Source organism: Otolemur garnettii, unplaced genomic scaffold (assembly GCF_000181295.1).
Source record: "Otolemur garnettii isolate 467f Iridium unplaced genomic scaffold, OtoGar3 scaffold00008, whole genome shotgun sequence".
NCBI lineage: Eukaryota > Metazoa > Chordata > Mammalia > Primates > Galagidae > Otolemur > Otolemur garnettii.
Window position 1 is genome coordinate 3,856,018 of NW_003852403.1, and position 23,429 is coordinate 3,879,446.

At 38.7% G+C, this 23,429-nt stretch overlaps 1 protein-coding gene across 1 annotated transcript in view; it reads right to left on the bottom strand.

Annotated features, from left to right (window-relative positions):
* Positions 1-23,429, bottom strand: part of NRG3 (neuregulin 3) — a 1,070,511-nt gene that overhangs the window by 606,080 nt on the left and 441,002 nt on the right. The window contains exon 2 of the mRNA XM_012801454.2: positions 19,805-19,934. Coding sequence (XP_012656908.1) covers positions 19,805-19,934 — 130 coding nt within the window. The remainder of the gene's footprint in view (positions 1-19,804; positions 19,935-23,429) is intronic.

The following is a 23,429-nucleotide window of genomic DNA, read 5'->3' on the forward strand; positions in this document are numbered from 1 at the left end:
GATTAAGTAAGCATTTTGAGTAGTGTCTGAAACACAGCAGGATCAATAGATGTCAGTTTTTGTTATTTCTGGAATGTTTCAGTTTTTCCATTATCACACGTACCCTTCCTTCTCGAAGACTTTCAATTATTATTATCAACACCACGTGCACAACTACTGTTAGAAAATGAAACATGATGAACTTAGGAACCTTCAGTGCATCTTTAATTGGTGGCATCCTCTTCCTTCCCCCAAAGCAGTAATACTAGCCTGCCTTTTCTAGCAAGTGTTCCCTTGCTGTTATTTATAATTTTACAATATTTTACTTTGTTTGATTGCAGACAAGTAACTTTGCTGAAACTATACTGTGTCAGCTTACAAGTCTTGCTTTTTTCTTTTCTTTTCTTTTTCTTTTTTTTTTTTTGCAGTTTTTGGCTGGGGCTGGGTTTGAACCCGTCACCTCTGGCATATGGGGCCAACACCCTACTCCTTTGAGCCACAGGCACCGCCCACATCTTCCTTTTTAAAGTATTATACTCCTAAGGTTGATCCATGTTGTGACCTGGGGGTATAGGACTGTGGGGTGGGATTCCAAGAATGTAATCCACCTGCCATTCTATCATTAATGAACATCCAGGCCGTCTCCACCGGGGGCTATTACATTCCTGTCCACATCTCCTAGGGTATCAACATAAGAATTTCTCTGAAAGAGGAAATGATGGGTTATAGGATACGTACATGTACGAAGTGACCAGCTAATAAATTGTTTTCCAAAATTGTTAGTGCAATGTATACATCTACAAGATTCCCTCCAAAACTTAGAAGTTTTTCCAACTTAATAGTTAGATAAAGACAATTCATTGTGGTGTTAATCTATATTCATTCCTACGCTGTCTTACCTCCAGTTAACACCTGAATGAACTGAAATCTGCCATCTTACCACAGGAAACAACTCAAATGGCTCTTGTTAGTGTCTCAATGGATCTCCTGCTAAATCCATGGACGTTTCTCATCTACTGCTGCATTTGACATTGTTAATAACTTTGTCCTTGTTAAAATACTCTTTCCCTTTACCTTTCACATCAGTGCTTTACAGTTCAGTACTTAGCACATTTCTTGACACACTGTGAACTCTCCGTAAACACTGGTTAAATGGAACTTAATTACATCTTTCCTGAATAAGCACCCATAAATCAAAAGTAATACATCATTTAGAAATTGATAGCATTATTTAATTGCAAAAACATAAATAAAAACAAAAAGAAAACAACCTAAAATGCTTGCAATAAAAAAATGATTAAAAACAGTATGCATTCCTGTTCTTGGAAGGCAGCATAGTTCTTTGAAGAAATGAGGGAGATCCTGGAAGCCATGATAAGAAGCTGTACATGGTAGACTAAGTGAAACAGGTTGCACCGACATAAAAAAAGAAACAAGAATAAATACTGAGGGACCTGTCATTAGCCTTTTGTAAGTAAAACTGAAGAATGGTGATGAGCTTTTATTTTCTTAAATATTATACTATTTTACATTTAGTATTATGAAGTTGCTTTTGCAAATATAAATAGTAGTTGAATTAGTGAATAGATTCTCTTTTGGGGGTATCTTTGGTTGTTTACAGGTTTTTTAATCTTCCTACCCTTATTCAGGAAACTCTTTCATTTATGTGCTCTAAATATAACCCTGTTCTACCTATTGCAACGATGTCAAAGACAACTTATGCCAAAATCACTGTTTTTATACTTCTTGCCCAGGTTACATTGTGTTTCATATATAACTACTAAATTTAATGTCCAACTAGAACTTGAAACTCAATATATTCAAATTAGAGCTCCTCATCCTGAAATTCCCCTTATTCTGTAATAAATAAATATTTAATATACACCAGAAAATCATGAAAACACGTTACAGTCTACTTAAATTAATACCCATATATTAAGTTGCTTAATCCTCATAACAATCCAATAAAGAAAGTACTGTTATCATACCCATTTTACAGATGAGAAAACTGAGTAGAGGAAGGTTAAATATATTTTCCTATTCTTTTTTTTTTTGGCCAGGGCTGGGTTTGAACCCACTACCTCAGGCATATGGGGCTGGTGCCCTACCCTTTTGAGCCACAGGCGCCTATTTTCCTATTCTTATAACCAGTACATGATGAATGTCTAATTTTTGTTTTCAAATGACATTGCCCAGCTGCCCAAATAATACATTTGGCAGTTTCTTTGAATCTTCTTTTTATTTATTACTCTTTTTCTTTCATTAAAAATGTAATCCTATAGTTTACCTCCTTCAAATCTATCTGATAGTCTCTCTTTAAACTCTCACTGTTAATACTTCTTTAGATCATTGCCTCAGACTCTTCTTCTTGGTCTAACAATTTTATCTAACTCAGGCTCTTTTGAAATAGTGCTGTTCCTCTGTCATTATTTTGGTGTGTGAAGTTTATTCTCCCCCACCAAGGGTGCTAGCTAATTTTTCAGATGCTGGAAATGGGAAGGGACAAGGTCTGGAAACCCCCACACTTACAACCTTCCTGAAGTCAGAACACATAGGGGTTGAACTTGAACCGAGTATCCCAGGTGCCAGGAAGCCAGTTAATTTCGCTCTACCCGGCCAAACCATTCCTCAAGCCCATGCTTCTTGATCAGTCCCCCAGGAAGAAGCTTCTAGGAAAATCCACTGCTTTGTGGGTAATTTTTCAGTTTGGGGGGTCTGGAGAAGGTAAGATGAGGAAATGGCGACTTGAGGCCACCCAGCCACCTCCTATTCCTGCTTCAAACTGCACACACTCACCGCTTCCGGTTCACACTATGCATCTCTCCTAGGATTTTTTCACTGGGGTTTCTCAGAATATTTTTTGTGGGTCAGTGCTTCCCCTCCGTGATCCCTCCAGCTCCACACTGGGAAGGGTGGAAGAGGTTTAACATTTAGGTAGGAACTACTCCTTCCATTCAGTCTCTCTCCTGCAGCTATATAGAGCTTTCTGAACAAATAATGAAAACAAAATCATCCTGTATAAATAATTTAAGAGAGTTCTGAAAAATCCAAGATTTTCCCCTTCACTGATTATCCAAATATTGTGAGCCCAAACATCTGGTGGAGGAAATGATGGGCCAATTGTCAGCAGCCAAGTGTTGTTACTGTGGTCTCTACCACAAGGTGGCAACATTGAGCAAAGTGGTAACCTTTTCAAAAAATCCTAATCCATCCAGATTTGGAAACTTCTATTTGCTGAGGCTATGAAAGGTGGGGTTAGCCTTTCAGCTTTCCAGAACTATAAGTCTCCCTACCCCATGTACACTCAACAACCCAAATTATAGAATCCAGGAGATACTGATCCATTTTCACCATGTAATGATATGGTGGTAGCTAGGTCTTTGTAGATTTGTGCTTGGGTCATTGTCTCACTCTTCCCTGGGCTCCCAGTGAGCTCCTCTTCCTGCTTTCAGTGTCCCTTGTTGCCATTGATCTCAAGCACATCACTCTGGTCTTCCCAGACAAAGGCCGGCTGATGAACACACGCACACACACATACACACACACACACACTCCCCTCCCTGTTTCTCTCTCTCTTTCTCAGATATTTACTCTCATCCTGCATGCTTATATCCTATTTACAAGGCTAAGAGGCTCTGGTTAAATCAAAGAATGTTTTCTACAAAGCACTTTGTTGTCTCTACCTATGCAGAAAATGAACTGGTAGCTTCTGAAAATGAAAACATATGATATATGCCTGAAATAAGTGGGTTATCCAATTGCCTAATACTCTTTTTATTGGTTTCCCCTTGCCTTTTAAAAATTTGCTAGTAAAGTAAAATTAAAATATAAAGCCACTTTATAGCTAAACAAAGAATACAAAGAAATTACTAATCAAAGACACAGACATTAATTAATAATGAAGGGCAAGCTTACACCTAGTGAATTAGCAAATAGAAGTTTACCTAATGCAGGGCTGTTGGGGTCAAGAGCCATGGAAATGTTATACTCATCAGCCAAGCAATTTCACTTTTAGATTTCAATTCCAAAGAAGCAGTATGAGAGAATTACTCTATCTAGGTACAAATTTCACTGAAGCATCTAGCCCAGGCTTAACAGAGAGTGAGCATTCAATTGATGGATGGATGGAAGAGAAAAAATGAAAAGAATTAGGATGAGAAAGAGAAAGAGAGGATAATTAGAAAGCCTCTGAACATGCAACCACGAAACACATTCCCCAGTGTGGGCATGGTGACAAGCATAATAACAGGTAACCTGAAAGTGATTATTGTGGAGACCTGTATCCTATGAAAACATGCTACATGTGGTGATGGTGGTGATGTTGGGGCTTGGATCACAGAACACAAAGTCGGTCTGCTATATAATAACCATCTCTGGAAAATTCCCTGTGTAGGCATGGGCTGGAAAAGACTATCCGGTGGACAGCATGATCTTTTGGAACAGTAGGTTTCATCTACTGATAAGGTAGGATGAAGGGGAAATATCTGTTTTGAATTTTATTGTTATTGCAATTAACACGTTTATAAATAAAGCAAAATACAAAGTTTTGGGGACCAGGTAAGCACGGACTGAGGCTTACCCAGCAGGATGAAGCAGGTACTCTCACCACTGGCTGCCCATTGGAATTACATAGGCAGCTTTAAAAACATAGATGTCATGGCCAGGCATTGTGGCGGGCGCCTGTAGTCCCAGCTACTTGGGAGGCTGAGGCAGGAGACTCGCTTGAGCCCAGGAGTTGGAGGTTGCTGTGAGCGTGATGCCATGGCACTCTACCCAGGGGGATAGCTTGAGGCTCCGTCTCAAAAAAAAAACCAAAAAAACAAACAAAAAAAAACATAGATGTCTTTGTCCCACTTAGAGAGATCCAAGTTTGTTCATTCTGCATGTAGCCCGGATGTCAAAATGTTGAATCTGGGAGGTTCTACTCTGTAGCTAAGGTGGAAGAGCACAGTATAAAGCCACACCCACAACTGGCAGTGCTCAGGGCACGCAGAGGTAGAAATGGAGAAATTGAGCCCCACACCTACTAAAGCAGAGTCTGGATTTTTAAAAGCTGCCCACATGAATCCATGGACATACCAGTGTAGGAGGCACTGGCACAGAGACCTCACAGGTATGTGTCATGCTGCCTTTCCTGTGACAGTCACACACTCCACAATTTACCATTTCATCTTTTGTGCTTCAAAACGCAGAACGGCTATATTTTCTTCAGGAAATGTTTGCTCTTTCTGAAATGCCTCCACTTTTCTTTGATAGAAACACAGTAAATGCACTTACTGACATGAATGAAATTTCAAGGCAGCATCCCGTTCCTTCACCTGATTTTAGAATTTGAAGTGACCTTAGGAATTAGGTCCAATCATGCCATTTCACAATGAAGAAATTAAGGTGCACTCAAGCCAAGGCATTACCAAGTGTCACACTGGTGGGAATCAGCAAAGCCTAGGTTCAGAACAGACTCTGATAAATCAGAATTGTCCTTTTCAAAACTCAGTCTTTCTGCTGTAAAGTTGGCTTAGCTTTTTGTCATGTTTACATACCATGGCTCTCCTAGTGTGAAAATAATAATATTTTTTGAAAGTAAAAAGCTTCAGATAAATTATGATGAACCCAAGTCCTGAGAAGGTGTGATTCCTGGCCTGGTCTAACAAAGCCCACATCCAGTTTCTCCGAGAGTCACAGAGCACATGTGCCCTCAACTTGAAAGTTCTACTGTTCGGGAAAAATATTAATTGTCCAGCCAAAAACTATGAATAGTAAATGCAGCATATGAAATCTCTCCATTATAATAGAAACTTGAGGAAGTCATTGGTTTATAAAACTACTGTGGATGAGATGGGCATGGGATGAGGTCTTGGTACATGCACCCAGGGATTCTTAATTGGTGAGTATATGACCTAGGAGGATTACTAGGAGAGATGAACATGGGTTTCCAGAAGCCTCGCATACATATTTGCAGGAGTGTGGAGGAATGCTCACTCTGGCATAAGTGCTGAGATGCATATGGACAAAAAGGGCATGGAATGGAAGAATTGGGGAAGGACTTCTGGTGTGGGGCTGGAGTCGGGGTCCTACTGCATGAAGAGCAGTAAGGCTTTAATCCTCCCTGTTCCACATACTATGGGCCATGGACCACAGGCATGGCCTTCACTTGGAGCCTTGCTGAAAACAAAAAATCCTAGGCCTGTCCCAGGTCTTCTACTGGACTTCAATCTGTAGTAGAACAAACTCCTCAGAGGATTCACCCACTCACTCAAGTTAGAGAAACATTAGTCTTGTTCCCAAACTGCCCTGACTAATGGATTACCTGATGTACAACTTTTGCATCTCACCTCAGAACCAAGTCAGAATCTTCAGAAGATTATCTTGAGAATCTATATTTTTAACCATTACCTTCAATGATTCTTATAATAAAGTAAATTCGACAAGGTTGGAAGATTCAACAATTTTGTAATCAGTTAGAACTAAGATCGGCATTCAGTCCTGCCACCTACTGGTGGGCGTTCTTGAAGATTCTACCTTCCCTATGACAGATTCCTTCTTGCTGCTGTCAAAATGTGGATACAACACGGCTTGGCATATTTAACATGACCACCAAATAAGCAATTAAGAAGCAGTGTAAGAAAGGTCTAAATTTCTACCTAGCTTGTGGTGGGTATGAAGTAGACGATTTCTATTACCACTTTGGTGTCTCCTGTGTAACTTCTCCATTTTGTCCTTGGAAAAATGAGGGTGGTAGGTATTTAGAGGGTTTTCTTTTCCATTCATTTAATTTATCTTTACTGAGTAGGTGGCAGGTTCCAGAGGCAAAAATAAACTCAAAGCCTGGTGGGAAGGTCAGGTAGGTGAACAGAAATATTATAATAGCTACTGAGGCTTTGTTCCCAAGTGAATCATTTCATACTTCCAGATAATGTTTTGGTTAGCTTGTGGGGGGAAGAGATCAAAGCTACTATTTAATATCATTAAAATAATCATTATTGCTTTCACATATGCTAACCCAGTCGGAACGGGAAGAGATTCTGAATGCGCTGAAAATAAAACCTTGTCAAAGAAAGTAAGGCCTCCATGTGACTTATCTGTGACTATAAATTAGCCCAGGAGAACACCCCAAACTGTGGCAAAATTATGACCTTATTTAAAGCAGATGCTTTATCAGCTCGTCTTTTCTGCCAATTCTCTCCAACCTAGTGTTTTTCATTCTCTCTCATCCTATTATTAGCCTCTATTTTATAACTGCTGAAGAACGTTTTTCCTCCAGTGGTGGGGCTACCCACTGACACGCAAGCCCTGCGCTCCTCAGCCTCAAAGCTGAACGCCGAGAGTTCCTAATTGAATTTCTGCCCTTCAGGAGCACGGGGTCATGGGGATCCACCCGCTGTCGGCGGAGTCCAGGGAGGCCAGGCTCAGCGCACACTGGCCTCTGGGCATCATCTCATCCCCCCACACTGCCCATCTCCAAGCCTCCCTCTGCCCCCAAAGCCTGGGGTCTGTTGGTTTAATGAAGTCTCCTGTTGAATTAATAACTCCTTTCCCTGATGTTAGCTATAACTGGATTTTGGATTTGTTTAAATAAGAAAGTGGTCTTTGAGAAACTAGAAAAGCATCCTGCTTTAGGGATTTTTACACACTTCCCTTCTTTCACTGGTCTCTGCTGTATGTACGTGTCCCTGTATGTGACGATACGGCCACACGCTGCCTGCCCCGTAGTAAGTAAGTCCTATCTAGTGTTATTTTGACCTCTCATGACCCTCTCAGTAGCTCTTCTAGAGAAAAGAAATAGTACTCAGTTGGGGAAAATGTAGGATATTTTTACTTGAGCATGCCAGTAACTTTTTTAAAACTGTAATTCAGGCCAGGTGTGGGGGCTCACATCTATAATCCTAGCACTCTAGGAGGGTGAGGTAAGTGAATCTCCTGAGCTCACGAATTTTACATCAGCCTGAGCAAGAGCAAGAACCCCATCTCTACTAAAAATAACAATATTAGCCAGGTGTTGTGGCAGGTTCCTGGAATCCCAGCTACTCAGGGGGCTGAATCAAGAGGGTTGCTTGAGCCCGAGGGTTTGAGGTCATTATGAGCTATGATGATGCCATGGTATTCAGCCCAGGGTGGCAGAGTGAGATTCTGTTTCCATACACAAAGAAAAAAAAAAATATATATATATATATATTTGTGTATATAAACACATGTACACATATATATTATAATTCAACAATGATCAATGGTGAAGGTATTCTTCAATAGGTAAGTTTAATTGCATAGAACAATTTTAGAGCTAAATAATCATTTTTTTATTTCTAAGACATTAATCAATTAAATTTTTGATTCCAAACCTTATATATTAATTTTGAATAAAAATAATCTTTAGGGCAGGCACAGTGGCTCATGCCTATAATCCTAGCACTCTGGGAGGCTGAGGGGGGTTGATTGCCTGAGCACATGAGTTCAAGACCAGCCTGAGCAAGAGTGAGACCCCATCACTACTAAAAGTAGAAAAAACCAAGTCAGGAGGATCACTTGAGCCCAAGAGGGTTGCTTGAGCCCAAGAGTCTGAGGTTGCTATGAGCTATGATGATACCATAGCACTCTACCCAGGGCGACAGCTTGAGTTTCTGTCTCAAAAAAAAAAAAAAAAAAATCTTGATTTCATAACTGAGCGAATGCGACACTAGGTTTGAAAAATCATACTCTTTGTTGGAACTTTCCATTCACTAGGAAATTTCAGCATTTGAGTAAATGGAATTAAAAATGTCATCATCTCCTAATATGTGTCTGAGCACCATCTGGACAGGAGAGAAAATAATTCAGAAAAGAAGTGACCAATTGCACAAAGAATTTATGATATGAAGCTAATTACTTTCACTTCCATCTAAACTAAATTTGAAATTTCCTCTCCCTGGGGCTTGAAGGGAAGGAAATTTCTCCAACTCTCCACGCCTTTGTTGGCAAACAAGAACAGGCTTCAGGATGAGAAATCAGCAGTCTCTTATCTATCCAAATGCAAATTCATATGTTACCGCCTCTTTGAAACTCTCCCTAGCTTTATGGACACTGAATTTTGGAGTTTTCTTTGCAGATATAAGTGCTATGGTTTGGATATGGTTGCTTTATCCCCACCAAATGTAATGATGAAATGTGATCTCTGGGGTGATGGCGTTGTGAGTTGGAGCCTAGTGGGAGGTGTCTGGGTCATGGGGTGAATCCCTCATGGAACAGATTAATGCCCTTCCTCCCGGGTTGACTAAATTCTTGTTCGGTTACTTCCCAAGAGAACTATCTGTGAAAAACAGGCTAGCGTCTTCCTGTTTCTCCTCTCAGGCTTGTGATCTCTGTACAAGCCTCCTTCACCTCCTACCCTGTGAGTGGAAGCATCCTGAGGCCCTCCGTAGATGTGGATGCCCAGTCTTGAATCTTCCAGCCATGAGAATTCTGAGCCAAATGTACTTTTTTTCTCTATAAATCAGCCGGCCACAGACATTCCTTTATAGCAATACAAAATGGACCAAGACAATGAGCACAGCTCATATCTACATCACAGAACCTGCCACACTGAATAAACTAGAAAATGCCCACCTCGAGCCCGCTCTTATGAGTTTTTCTGACGACATTTATCACTATATTCCTACTTCCTCACAGTGGACCTGCAACACTGAATGTACTTATTAACATTGGCAGAATGATGGAAAGAATGTAACAAATATCCACTTATTATTTAGGGTACACTGAATAGGACTAAACCTGGCATTCTGCAGCATTCACTATGGCATTTATAAACAAGATATTCCCCCAGGACAATCTTTAATGCTTTAACTTCCTTGTTTATTTTTCTTCTTAATTTCTCTTCTGGTAAAACTTGCACGAAGCATCTTGTAAGTAAATACAATTGATAAGATCTTTTCCCTCAGTTTTTCAGCCTATAAAGTAGTTCTCTAATATCCCAGGGATGGGCTTTGCCACCCAGTGATAGCCAGTGCTCACTCATCATGGCCATTCACACTAGGCCATTGTGACTTCTTAGTACTCTAATAACAAGTTCATTACAGGGAAGAATCTTTTTGTCTCATTTAACCTTGAACCTCAGTGCTTTGCCTGGTGCCAGATACCTAGTAAATAGACCACGTGGGTACACTGGGCTGATTTGCTTTAAGCTGCCTATCACAGAAATATTACCTGGTATTCCTATAACTACCGAATAGCTATGATCGTTAAACAAAACAACAGCGTTGTAAAGATCCACTCTAAGATAAACTTTGGAAACACTGTCTTTGTATTTTTTCTATAAAACAAGGAAAACAAGTAATATGTGGGTGCACAGTAACTAAATGCAACCCTAACTGGATGTGGACTAGCACTGACTCAGAGCTGGGGTACAGCGGAGAGGCAGGGGGCTGTGGGTCTCCCAATCTGCTTCTCATTCAAATTCTGCCAGTACTTAGTGACTCTGGAAATTCTTGGCTTATTTCTGGGAAGTAGAGAGAACAATACAGAGACTGTATATTCTTGTGAAATTTATATTAAGAAGAACACGCACAGCATATGGTGGTTCTGAATTTGAGTTGCATCTGATTTATAATTAGGGCAACCATATGTCCTATTTAACACAGGACATTCTTATTTCATGGTTATTTTACAAAAGAAGTTATTAAAACTGCCCATTCTATATGAAAATTTGGGGGGGTTTCAGACAACTATATGGTCACACAGATTATAATATGTTGGAGAATTAAAATGCAGAGAGAGAGAGAGAGAGATCTTAAAGATGGCCAGAGCTCAAATGTCTTATTCTCAAGCACTTGGGATTCTAGGATTCCTGAGCCCCTGACATAACATGGGAGAGGAGTAAATGAAGAGGCTTCCCTGGAAAGCCTGGAGTCAGCCTGCTTAACCTGTGTACAAAACTGACATTTTGATATATGCATAGAAAACTGAGATTTGGTTCTTAAATCATTTTTTTGTTTTTTCAAAGGCAGCTCAGACCAAAGTAAATTTCCACAGAGCATCTGAGCCATCTCTGTCCTGTTCTGAGAAGATTTTAGTGGAATATTTGCCAGAGGAGCTTGTGCAACAGGGCCTGTGGTTCCACGTTTAACGTTCACATCTGTAATGATAGATCATCTCTAGCTAAAATAAAATTTATGGATATGTTCTTAATTTTTAAAATTAATCTGGTGAAATAATCTATAGTCCACTGGAGCTGTATTTTATGTTATTGCATCACTCTGTCTGTGCCCACAGGCTTCAACCCTAGCAGGAGTAGAAACCCCGAGGGCAGGAAGCAGGTGTCCAGGGAGGCAGATTCTTGGGGAGATGATGACTACTTACCTGAAGGGTCCGTGGCTACAGTGGCCTGAACAGTGGGCAGGGAAGGGGGTTATCTCCATAGCTTTCTTTTCTGAAACTATCCAAAGGGAGCATTCTCTTAAAAAAGAAAATGCTTCCCATTGTTGTCTTTCTCTTAAGTTTATTGCCTGAATGAATATAGTAACCTTTGATTCTAAAAAGCATTCACAATTGGGGTGGTGCCTGTGGCTCAAAGGAGTAGGGAGCCAGCCCCATATACCGGAGGTGGCGGGTATCACCGTCAGAATCCCTGGCACAAGGCAACTGCTCTGTAAGCAAGACTTCACAGGTAAAAACAAAAAATCTAACTTGCTCTATTAGACCCCACTCTCTCTAAAGTCACTGTGTTTACTCTAGACCAGGCACTTGGACTTATTTCAATCCTCACAATGATCCTGTAGAGTAGTAATATTTTCCCCCCACTTTACAAATTAAAAAAAAAAAAAAAACCTGAGTCACAGAGAATTTAATCATGCATCAGTTTGCTAATTAGATGTGGAACAGACTCCAACCAGCCAGTCCAAATGGGAATTATTAGAAAAATCAGAAGACACAAGAAAAGTACTCAGAAACTTTCTTAACGTATATACAAGGAAATACAAATATTTGTTTAAATTATTATTTTTTTCCAAATTAAGAAATCATTGTTATTTCAAGTGACATCTTGAAATAAAGAGACTGGTGCTAGAAAATTTGATAAAGTTGTAAGTGATGCATAAATTCTGGGGTCTGTTGGCTGTTAAAACACTCCCATCATTTTCAAGGTGCTTTAATTACTAACGATTTCATTACCAAGAGTAAGAGATAAACCGAAAACCACTCAGGTCATTTTAGGCATTACATAGTTACAATGCCTTTTTTACCCTTTCCAACTGACATTCACAGGTATTACGTTCCAAGGACATTGCCAGGGGAGGGCAGTCACCAGCATTCCCATTTTACAAATGGTTAATACATGGTGTGTGTGAGGTGTGTGTGCATGTGTTATGTGAGAGTGAATACTTGCACTGAACCAAGCTGTTGTAAACCTTACAGAGCCATGCAACTAAAAACTACTTATCCAAAGCAATGTGCTAAATGCCATCCTTCATCTAATAGCTATACCTTGGGAAAATGATTTGGGGTAAGAATGAAAAAAAAAGCAAACTGTCCATTTTCTTGAATCAGATACTTTTTACAAGTGAAATAAATATTTTTCAGTGTGTACATTTCTGCACTGAAGTATATATATATATATATATATATGTATATATGTATGTATTTTCCTGCCAGAAAGAAAAGTCGACAGGTCATTTTATTGTTTTGCAGAATTACAAAATCAACATCCATTTTCTGTTAGCAGCACAATTATAGCACGTTACATTGAAAGTAGGAAAGGAAAAACAACTTTTCCTCTTAAAAAGCTATATAAATCCAAAGCTATATAGATTCAGGAAGAAGAAAATCTGGGAAATTCGAGAAACAGTTGCTGCATGGAAGAAATAACAGGCCATTGCTAATTTGTCAAAGTATCAAAATTCTCAGTAGTAAGGCTGAGTCCTGAGAACACATGGTCCACAGGAATGCACAGGCACGGCCCCACCCCACTGCTATACCTGTCTCCTCTTAATTAAATGAGGAAGACGCCACCCATCCAAGTTCTTCCCCAGGGTTCCTGAAAGCAAGCTTTTGCTCGGTTTCAACCTGAGCATAAGGGAGGAAGAGGAAGGGTCCACCTTATTTCTACATCCTACCTAGTGTGCATCTGTAGTTTTCTATATCTGTGGCTTTTGATCTGGCATCAACCTTTTGGGGCACGTATTAATCCCTTTTTTTTCAGTTTCTGGTGAAAGGACTTATATAAAAAAATCACTCAGCCAACAGAAAGCTGAGAAGACCTTTTAACTCAGGTCTCTCAGTCTTGAACACCCACATTTGCCTCCTGTACCCACCCCAACTCAATGCAGGAAAGATATTTTTAAAAGGTAAATTATGTCCATTTGTAGACAGAATACCAAACACCCAAATCATAATAACCTCAGAAAACACCATTTCATGCTTCAGCCAGAGCTCCCAATTGTGTTAGGAAACATGGCCAGGCATGGTGGCTCAAGGCTGTAATCCCAGCACTCAGGGAGGCCGAGGCAGGTGGATTGCTTTAGCTCACGGGCACGAGACCAGCCTGAGCAAGAGTGAGACCTTGTCTCTACCAAAAATGAAAAAATTGAGACCAGGGGATTGCTTGAGCCCAAGGGTTGCTGTGAGGTCTGATGCCATGGCATTCTACCAAGGTTGAAAAAGTGAGACTCTGTCTCAAAAAAAAAAAAAAAAGGTAACGATTTTGACCAATAACTAAATGACACACATATATATATTTTTAACACTTTTTCAGTTGGCTTTCCTGGTCTTTGGCATGGGGTTTAAGTAAGTGTTTCAACATAGTAGATGAGTTCTAATACAAAGAATTAAACTACAGGAGGTAAACCCAGGGAAGACATTACAAAATTATAAAAATTACACTAATTGTGGCAGTGGTGTTTGTTTGTTTGCTTTCTGAGTTCATAAGACTATCTCGACAACATACAGCCACAGAGGAGAGAATCATTATAACGTGGTTTATTTCTTCTTGTCAAGAACAATCAGTAGATCACCTATAATAAACACGGCTACTGCAAATTACTTAAATTGTGTCTGGGCTGTGACAGGCATTCTCATGAATATTTTCTTTGATGAACTTAAAAATTCTTCTAAGGCTCTTAACCTGGTTATTAACACCATTCTGCAGAGAGAGTGCAGCTAGGCCTGGATTTATAGATATTTCAGCCCTCATTCCTCCTGTCAATGGAGTTCAGGGATGTGTGCCAAAACTCCACTTTCATTCTGACTTGCTTCAACCACAGGGAATCATTAGCTGCTGCTCTCAGAGCACTTACTGAAGAACCATTTGATAAAGAGGGCCCTCGCTGGGTGGAAGAGTTAATGGACCTCCAAAGTGACGGAGCAAAGCACTAGCCAGAATGGTCCTGTAATTTTACGCATTATATCATAGAGATGTCGTTACACTGTGCCCAATCAATTCTCTTAAAAATGGAAGCTCTGATTTCAAAACCTTCTGAGCAATAGACATAGTAAGCAGACGCAACTACTTGTAGGGCTCCCCTCCTGTTTTCAACTGCTGCTCCCCACCCCCAGTTGCTATCAGCGGCTCACCGCCTCACCCAGACCACTGCACAGTCCGTCAGCTCCTTTACAGAAGTATCGCCCAGGGCAGTGGCTGCTAGCCGCCTGCCTCACTCTTTCCCTAGCGGTTCCATATTTCAAGTGATTCAAGCATCTTTAAGTGAATTGCTTGATAGATTTCCAAAATGATCACTACGGGTCAAATTCAGCTCAAATGCTATCCTTTCCAAAGTTTTGAAAATCCGTTTTTGAAGAAAAACTGGTGAAACATTTAATGAGCTCCAATTCAGAAGAGACACATCCTTTTAACTTGAATGTGGCCTTAAAACACATTTGGCCCATTCAAATGTCTAGCAATCTTTCCAGTTACAATGGCTACCTCTTTCACTCTAGTGAAATATATTATAGATAGCACCATTTCCCAAGTCCTTACACTTTCTAGAAATGGTATGAAAATAAATAGATCAGAGAATATCCTTCTTTTATTTGAAATACTTTGACTCAAGGAGTATCTAGTGACCTGCTTTCCTTCTTTATCCGGATTCTTTCCTGTAGGATGTATCTGGCTAATATTAAATCAATTTTTTTAAGTTTTCAAAATATAATTTCCACTTGGAAAAGAATTATTATAAAGTACAAATCAATTATTAATAAAAGAAAGAGCAGAGACATTCACATAGACCCGGTAGGGTTTAATCTGGAAGCGCTTAATTGAAAGTTCTCTTATCGGCCTAATAATAGAGAATTATAATGACCTTGACTTAACAGAGACAGAGACAGTATCTATCTTTCTTAATGGGATGACTAGAAGCAGAAGTCAAGTATCTTAACTGGATGTTACACAAATGAAATATAGGAGTATGTGTAATGTAGCAATTTTAGAAAATTCACAAAGTTGAAAGAAAAAAATAGTTGTAAGCCCTATTAGCCTTTTTTAATTTAGCTCCTTTTCTGAATTAGGACCCTATTGTGTGCTCAACTTTAGAATTTTATTTACTGATTTGCAAATATATTTTGATATAATGAGCATTTTCCTATCCTTAAAACATTTTGAAAATTCATCCCATCTACAGAGATGCTCTAATTTATGTAGACATTTAAATCCAGACTTTTTAAATGCTATTACAAATAAATTTGTGGTGTAAGTCATGTCTACAATAAGAAATCTTCACATACATTTCTGCAGGCAAGATTCTTACAAATAATATAAGGCTTTTGAAATACACTGGAACATTACCTACGGAAATCGTTTACCAAAGTGCAGTCCCTCAACCGATACACAAGAATATGTGCTTGTACGTACTGAGTACGGTATTAACTTTTAAAAAACATTAAATATATAATGGGCAAAAAATGAAAACAAACAAAAATCGCAAATGCCTAATTAATTTTTACATTTGTTTGTGAGGCTGGTGTCTTTCATGTTATCGGTTATCTGTGGTCCAACCCTTCTCCCATTTCCCCAGTGGAATGTCATTTCAGCCAGCGTTAGCCTTATTGACTGCGTGACTTCTTCAGGTAATTAACTCTTTGGCATATTTGTTGTTCAGTTTGGTCACAGTTTGCCTTTTAATTTTCTTTCTCATTTATGACATTCAGATCACAAACAATGCTGAATCAAAACTGTTTATATTTTTCCCTTCCATTGTTTTTTTTCTTTCTTTTGGCTCGCAAGTTCCAATGAACTGTTGACATAAATAAAGACATAATTTTATTTATTACTTTCCTTAGGATTTACTTATTTACTACATTAACTTTTAAATTGACTGAGAACAACTCTCAGTGTATAGTAATAGAGGTAAAAATACACTTTTGATTTTGTTTACCTGATAGTCAAACCATTTACTGAATCACTGGTGCCTCATTTTTCCTCTGATTCATGAACCCATCATCTTCTTTACTAAGCCTCACTATAGATCGGGAATTGTTTTTACCAATTAGCCTGTGGATAATCCATGACTTTAAAATATATTTAAAATTCAGAAAAAATTCATTTTCACTGTTTATTTATTGTTCTTTTAAATCCCCCTAACAAGTTATTTTCAAGGCCTTATTATTCTTTTTAACTTTTCATTCATTTTCTTTATAATTTCCAGTTATTAATGCTACAAATGTTTCTTGAAAAAAATTAATATACATAAACCAATAATAAAATCACAAAGGGAAAAACATCATTCACCACCACCTCACCTCACCTGCTCCCGAGATTAGGGCACTGTCTTTATTTTTGATTACACACTTTCAGTATCTCTATCATGAGTAGTTTGATAGCTTTGTTACTATTCTTTCTCGCCAAGGAAACAGACGAGACTAGCGCTTTTATAAGCCTGGTCTATTTTCCTGACATAGTAAAATATGTGATGCAGTTTATCATAGGATTGTGATTTTTTAAAAAAATCTAGAAAATATAATCTTAATTTATTTCAGATTTCAAAGTCCAATCTTTTGAGGCAAGTCAAAAATGAGCTATTGAATAACCTAGATTCATATTCAAGCCTTTATATTGCTGCTCTGATCGACTAAATAGTGTCTTATTTCACTGAAACAAAATCCAGTACTAAGATGTCATAAAGATACCCCTGGTAGCAAGCCAGTCACTCTGAAGCACTTTTTTTTTTTTCAGTAGGTCCTAATGACGAAGTATTTAACTTACTCCAAACATATTACAAAGTGCTGTGCCATTTAATTTTTAAATTCATTTCTGTATGTATTTATTCAACAGAATCTTGGTGATAGGAGGTACTCAATATACATTTATTGAATGAATGAAACATACTACTTAAATAGAGTGCTTTACAAAGTGGCACAGTATTAATAACTACATGGAAATTTTTAGAAGTGGCTGATGCAAGAATCTATGTAAGCCTTTTATTCACAGCTAAGCCTGGGAGATGAATAGCAGGCACATGTGAGGTGTGATTTATTCATACATACAAGTAGGAGATTTATAGGCATCTATTAACCTACTCGAGTTCTGATTTTGTCTTAGGCTGGTCTTTTGTCATGATTAGCTATGTTGTGAGTCTATGTTAAATAACAGGCTGTCTGTACAGAAATATGTAAGACCTATGAAGACAGAGAAATCCAACATTATGACATATGTACATCATCCTAGTTAAACCATATTTTATACATATGCATGTGTGCATCAGCTCATAGGTGTTTAAAACAATAGACCTGCAAAAAAGCAAAGGATTGTTTTCTGGACCTGGGTCTCATTGTTACAGACTGAATTGTGTCTCAAATAAATATATCCTATGTTGAAGTACTAACCTCCAGTACCTCAGACTATGAGTAGATTTGAAGAAAGTTCTTTACAGAGGTAATTTTGTTGAGAAAAGCTTATCAGGGTGTGCTCTAATCCAATATGACTAGCGCTTTTGTAAGAAGGAATTTGCGCATAGACATCTATAGAGGAAACATGAAGAAACAGAGGTGCAGCTCCTTGGCCATCTACAAGCCAGGAAATGAGGCCTCCAGAGGCTCCAACCCTGATAACACCTTCAACTTCCTACCTCCAAAACTGTAGACGATAAATTTCTATTGTTAAGCCCCTCAATCTACAGTATTCAATTACAGCAGCCTTAGAGAACTAATACACCCATGAACAAATAAAGAATACAGAAATACCATGTGTTGAAAAAGAATAGGCCATTATTTTGTTTATTTTGACATTCCAAGTTTTGGAAAAGATGACTCTTCTCAACCTGCATTATGGTGGGGCCCAATCTGATCCTTCCTCACTGATTTAGCTTATACTTCTGATTCATCTGTTCACAGCAGTTGATTAGGAATTCAAACTCGATTCATCAGATTGCCCACTGCCCCATGATGATGTCATTAGATTGGCTAAGCTACCTTTGACACATGGTTGAGTGTCAAAGAGCATGGACACGCATCATGCTTTGAAGGGATAGCTCATTCCTGACTTTCCCTTGAGGCCTTAAAGTCACCTGTGTCCTCGTGAACACAGTCAATATAGGGAGAAGAGTATGAAGAGGAACAATCTCCACTTCCCTCCACCCTAACCCAGGTTTGCAAGGGAAAGAAATAGAGGGCAGATTTTGTAACTAAAATCTAGGGGTAAGCAGAATGAGACATCTAAAGTCACATGAACACAACATCCCAAAGGTGAAGAAAGGTCATGTTTCTATTTGGCCTGACATAGGACATACGATAACTTTTACAGAGCCCTACTAACATTTATTGACTCTTCCCAGCCTGTGCTGTTGCCCATTGTACCAACATGTCCTCCCATGGACTGATAACAGTTCTCGGTAGCAGGCAGGATTTGCTGTCCTGTTCTAAGTTCATCACTACAAGATGCATTTCTCTGCATCACCTTAATAAAATAATATCGAAATAAAGTTTTATAATAGCAATACAGAGAAAAAAGTCATAATTGTTCATGCTTCACGATTTGGAATAATTAATTTAATAACCGTGTCACAGGAGAAGAGTAAACAAAGAGAAGGGAAGGGGTGTGGATAGATAAGATCACTGAAGCAGATACAATTGCAAAGAAACAAATCACCAGAATAGCTCTGGAAAGAAAAGCTTGGTGGGAGATATTTTCCAGACACTAACGTACTCCTTCCATTGAGCTTTAAAGCTGCAGCATCTACAAGGGCACTGTTTATCTCCATTTGTTTTCATTTTTAGTACTATAACCTTCTGTCTCTAAGAATCAATTAAACACCTTCCTAATCTCTGCTGGGAACTTCCTCCAAGTAGTTCTCTACCTAGACTATAACAGGAGTAGGATTTCTCACAACAACTAGCTGCAGAGTGTTTTGTCATCAGCGATGTTAAAGAAAAGTACTAAAATTAATAAAGGAGGACAGAATATAAAAAAATGCAGTTTTCTCTGAACACAGTTACACTCTCCTGGGTTTGGTTCACAACCACCCTGAGACGCTAAAGATCTTCTGTGAGCCGTGGGCTTCTGCTGGCCCTCTGTAGGTTCTCAAGAACAGATTATTTCTGAGCATCAGTGCAGGTGCCTAAGTCGGGCGCCATAAACACAGGCTTCTAAAGGGTGTAAATAATTCGTTCCATTAAGTTGACAGATATAAAAAGAAATTTGCCTTTACTTGGCCAGAAAAAACGTAAACCTCATCTATTTCATTTCCATTTTATCTTCCTCCGTTGTTAAAGTGATAACAGCCTTGCCCGCCCCGATCCACGTAAGACTCTGGATTCTGCCAGTGAATCCGCTGGACTGTTGGCCACCGCGACCTGATGTCCTCCCTGCGCGACCCAGCCCTCCCCCTCCAGCCCCACCGAGGGCCTTCCCGGTCCCCCAGTGGCCACAGAGACTTACCGACAGTGTTTGTGGGATCCGGTCAGGGTTTCGATCACGAAGCACTCGCCGTCATTGAGGCAGTAGGCGAGGTCCTTGTCTCGGCAGGGTTTGAAGTGCTCCGACCGCTCCGTGGAATACGTCGTGGTGTCTGTGAAGGGAAGCACGTCGGGAGAAGCTGTCAGCAGTGCCTGTGACACCGTGGACTGCGGTCCCTGCCCTTCTCCTGGGCCCTGACCCCGGGGACCCCCCATAGGACCAATCCTCCCAGGTGCTCACCAAAAGTAGCTGGTTATAACCCTGCATTGTAGTGTCTTATTTCCCGCCTAGATTTTAACAATTGGAGTCCCTCTCTCCAGAAGCCCCATTTAAGGACGCCTTGACACGTGTCCCAGAAAACTGAATGACCCGGAGTTAAACACCCCAAATCTGCTCTCATAATTTTCAGTTTTAACACACATGTTGTTGGAAGGATTAAAAGGACAGTCCCATCCCTTGATTGTTGTCACATGACACTAAACATCTGATCCACATAGACTGTGACTATTCTGCGGAAACCACGTCAGTTTTTTTTCTTTTTAGTTAGAGCTATAATTGGCTAATAGTTAAGCCAATTATTCTTTCACTTTCTCCTTTTATGATATTATGCAAATGTTTCAAATATTGAAACAGATTCTCAAACGTGAACAATGAAAGATGTCTTTGGTAAATGTTTAACAGGACCAATTATTGTTACTTTTTAGCATTATCTTAAACATGTATTTTTAAAATCTAAATTACTTACACTTTTAAATGAAGCAATACATGTATATCACCTTTCCAAATACGAAACTAACCATAAATAAGTACTATCTACAGGATACAGACTCCATACTACACACAGACATTATCCCAGTTTCAGAGTTTCAAGCAACGCAAGTATTAGCACCAATTCCACTTCCACATTCAAGAAAAATATATATTGAAAAAGTAAAAGATGAATAAATTATTCAGCATTTAAGTTTTTTAATTGTCTTTTCATGGATATGGATTAATAGTAATGTTCAACTACATGGCATATAATGCCAGCTTACTAATTACTACAGTTTGAATGTGTCTCCCCCAGTTTCATGTGTTGGAAACTCAATCTTCAAAATCATATGTTGCTAGTTCTTGAAGGTGGGGCCTCAGGGAGGTGATTAGGACAAAATAAAGGTTGCACAAAACAGGCACATTTTCTGTTTTCCAGAAGCTTTTCTCTACAGCAAAGATCAGATATTCAAGACAGTATGTGATAAACAGTCACACAGAATAAATCTCTCTACAGGAAATACTTAAAATTCAAGAGCTCTGAGCAAAAAATTCAATAAGAAGCATTGCATAGTTGACTGCTACTCTGACTGCTGAAGTATATTAACTCATGATCAGTTAGTTAACTTTTCTTTTAATTTCTTATTATCCATGTATTGATATTCACTGATCATTCTTCTAAGAGCAGCCTTTCATTAACATAACCTACAGCATAAAAAGTGAGATCCTTATTTTTATCATCAGTGGTTTTAACAAGCTCCAGACTTCAAGTGCAATACAATGGCAAAGCAATTACAATCAATTAATTTCCATCTGACAACTGCTGTCTCTAGTGGTTACCGCCCCATTCTACCAACTGATTTCCCCATCTTGTTATCCTTTGTGAACACATTACAGAGGATTAGAGACCCAAGTAAATGGCTCTGCAAAACGATGGGGTGAGAGAGCTCAGAATATCAGGCTTAACACATACTCAGGTTTCTATTCCCATAGCTTAGAGAATCCCAAAATTAATTTAAAATATGCATACATGTCCCTCACGGTGACTTAGCTGGGTTAAAAAAAAAGAACACCATTATTCAATCTTTCAAATACCTTAATAAAATAAAAATATTAGAATGTTAGGTTTTGTCCTCATATAAGTAAATAAACTACAATTATCTATATATTGGGAATCTTACAATTTACCTGTGCATTTGGCTATATTGTCTCCAAATAGTACTAGTCCACTAAATTCACAGAGGCACTAAGCAAAGTAAGTTAAAATCATCATGAGGTGAAACTTCACTCTTGAAAGTCATCATGTCAAAGACAGGGATGGAAAGATAGCAAAATTCTAGATCCTTGATGAAATCCCTAGGTTTCTAACTCTAAGACCACCTACCTCGACTTTTAAAAAATAAATAATGAGCAGACTGGGTCTAATTCTATTACTTTACAACCAAACATAGCCTAACAAAGAAACAGTAATAATATTGAATGACACCCTTCAATATTTGTGTGTCTTATAAGTGTATGTATTTATATATACATACATATATTTGTTTAATTTTTTAACATACTAGATATATTATAAGATATATAAAATAGAACACATATAAAAAAGAAATATCAAGTGTAAGGTGAAATTCTTTATTAATATTTTCTTTCTGTGCCCTACAGTGATACAGCATGCTTTAATAAACCCAGCAGAGTATTTTTTTCTACAGGAGAGACATAGGGCATTTGTGAGAATGAGATCATGGATGATCTAATGTCAAACTATAAAAGTTACAGCCCTGGCAACGTGGGTGCCTCTTTGTGATCAGATATAGAACTCTCATCTGTGAATGTATCCAACACATTTGAAACCTGTTTATATTTTTCAAATGCTGTACCATTTTTAAGACAGTCCATTACACCAAGATGATTACAATATATGGTACTATTTTGGCAGGAACTTATTCAAACTTTTGTTTCCAGGAATATAATTTAGTAAGTAAATATGTTAACAGAGCTATTGTCTTTGAAAATTATATGGATGAGTATCTGTTTAAATAAAGAAGGAGAAGCCTAATAACTCCTATCAATTCCCTTCGGTCTTTCAAGTCTTTCTTTATGTTCCCTTATGCCAGACTGGGCCCGCCTATCAAATATCATTCTCTCCACACACAGCAACTTACGCACGTCCTATCTGATTGGATGATGAGCTCCTAAGGAACAGAGCAAATCTTCACATCTTTAATCCACGGTCTTATGGACAGGTTGACACTGATATGTACACAACAGAGGTTTACAAAAGGATGACTTTTTATACTTCAGCATTTTTTTAAACATTCATGTTGAAAAGTGTTATCATAAATAGAAAAACTCTATTTAAAAAAATATCTGGGAAATGAATAAATGTTTAGAAGTAAGATATGAGAAGAGCTTCAAACAATTTAGGTAAAGCTTGAGGAGTTTTATAAGTGAAAGAAAAATCAACTCCATAGCATGGAGGGGAAGGAAGGAGAAAATAACACAAAACAAAAAAATTGGAAAAGATTTTCTAAAAGAGAAGGACACGAAGGGTAAAGAAATGTTAGGCTTAAGATGACCAGAGATGGCGCTAAGGAAGGGCCATGTAAGCACCATGACCAAGGTCAAGGGCTTAGCTGGAACAACTACTGCTGCTGTCCTGAGGGTAGTGTCCCATCACTTAGGACCACAGGGGTGGTGCAATTATCTGGACCACTCATCTGATACGTATTATATGTAGGTTTCTGTGTTTTCTTATTTTTAATGGGTTTTGGTCTCTCTCCCCAGGGAGGTCGCGGAGAGTGCTTTGCTTTTAAGTTTCATATTCTTTTCACATCATGTAGCATCCATAGTAAGTAAT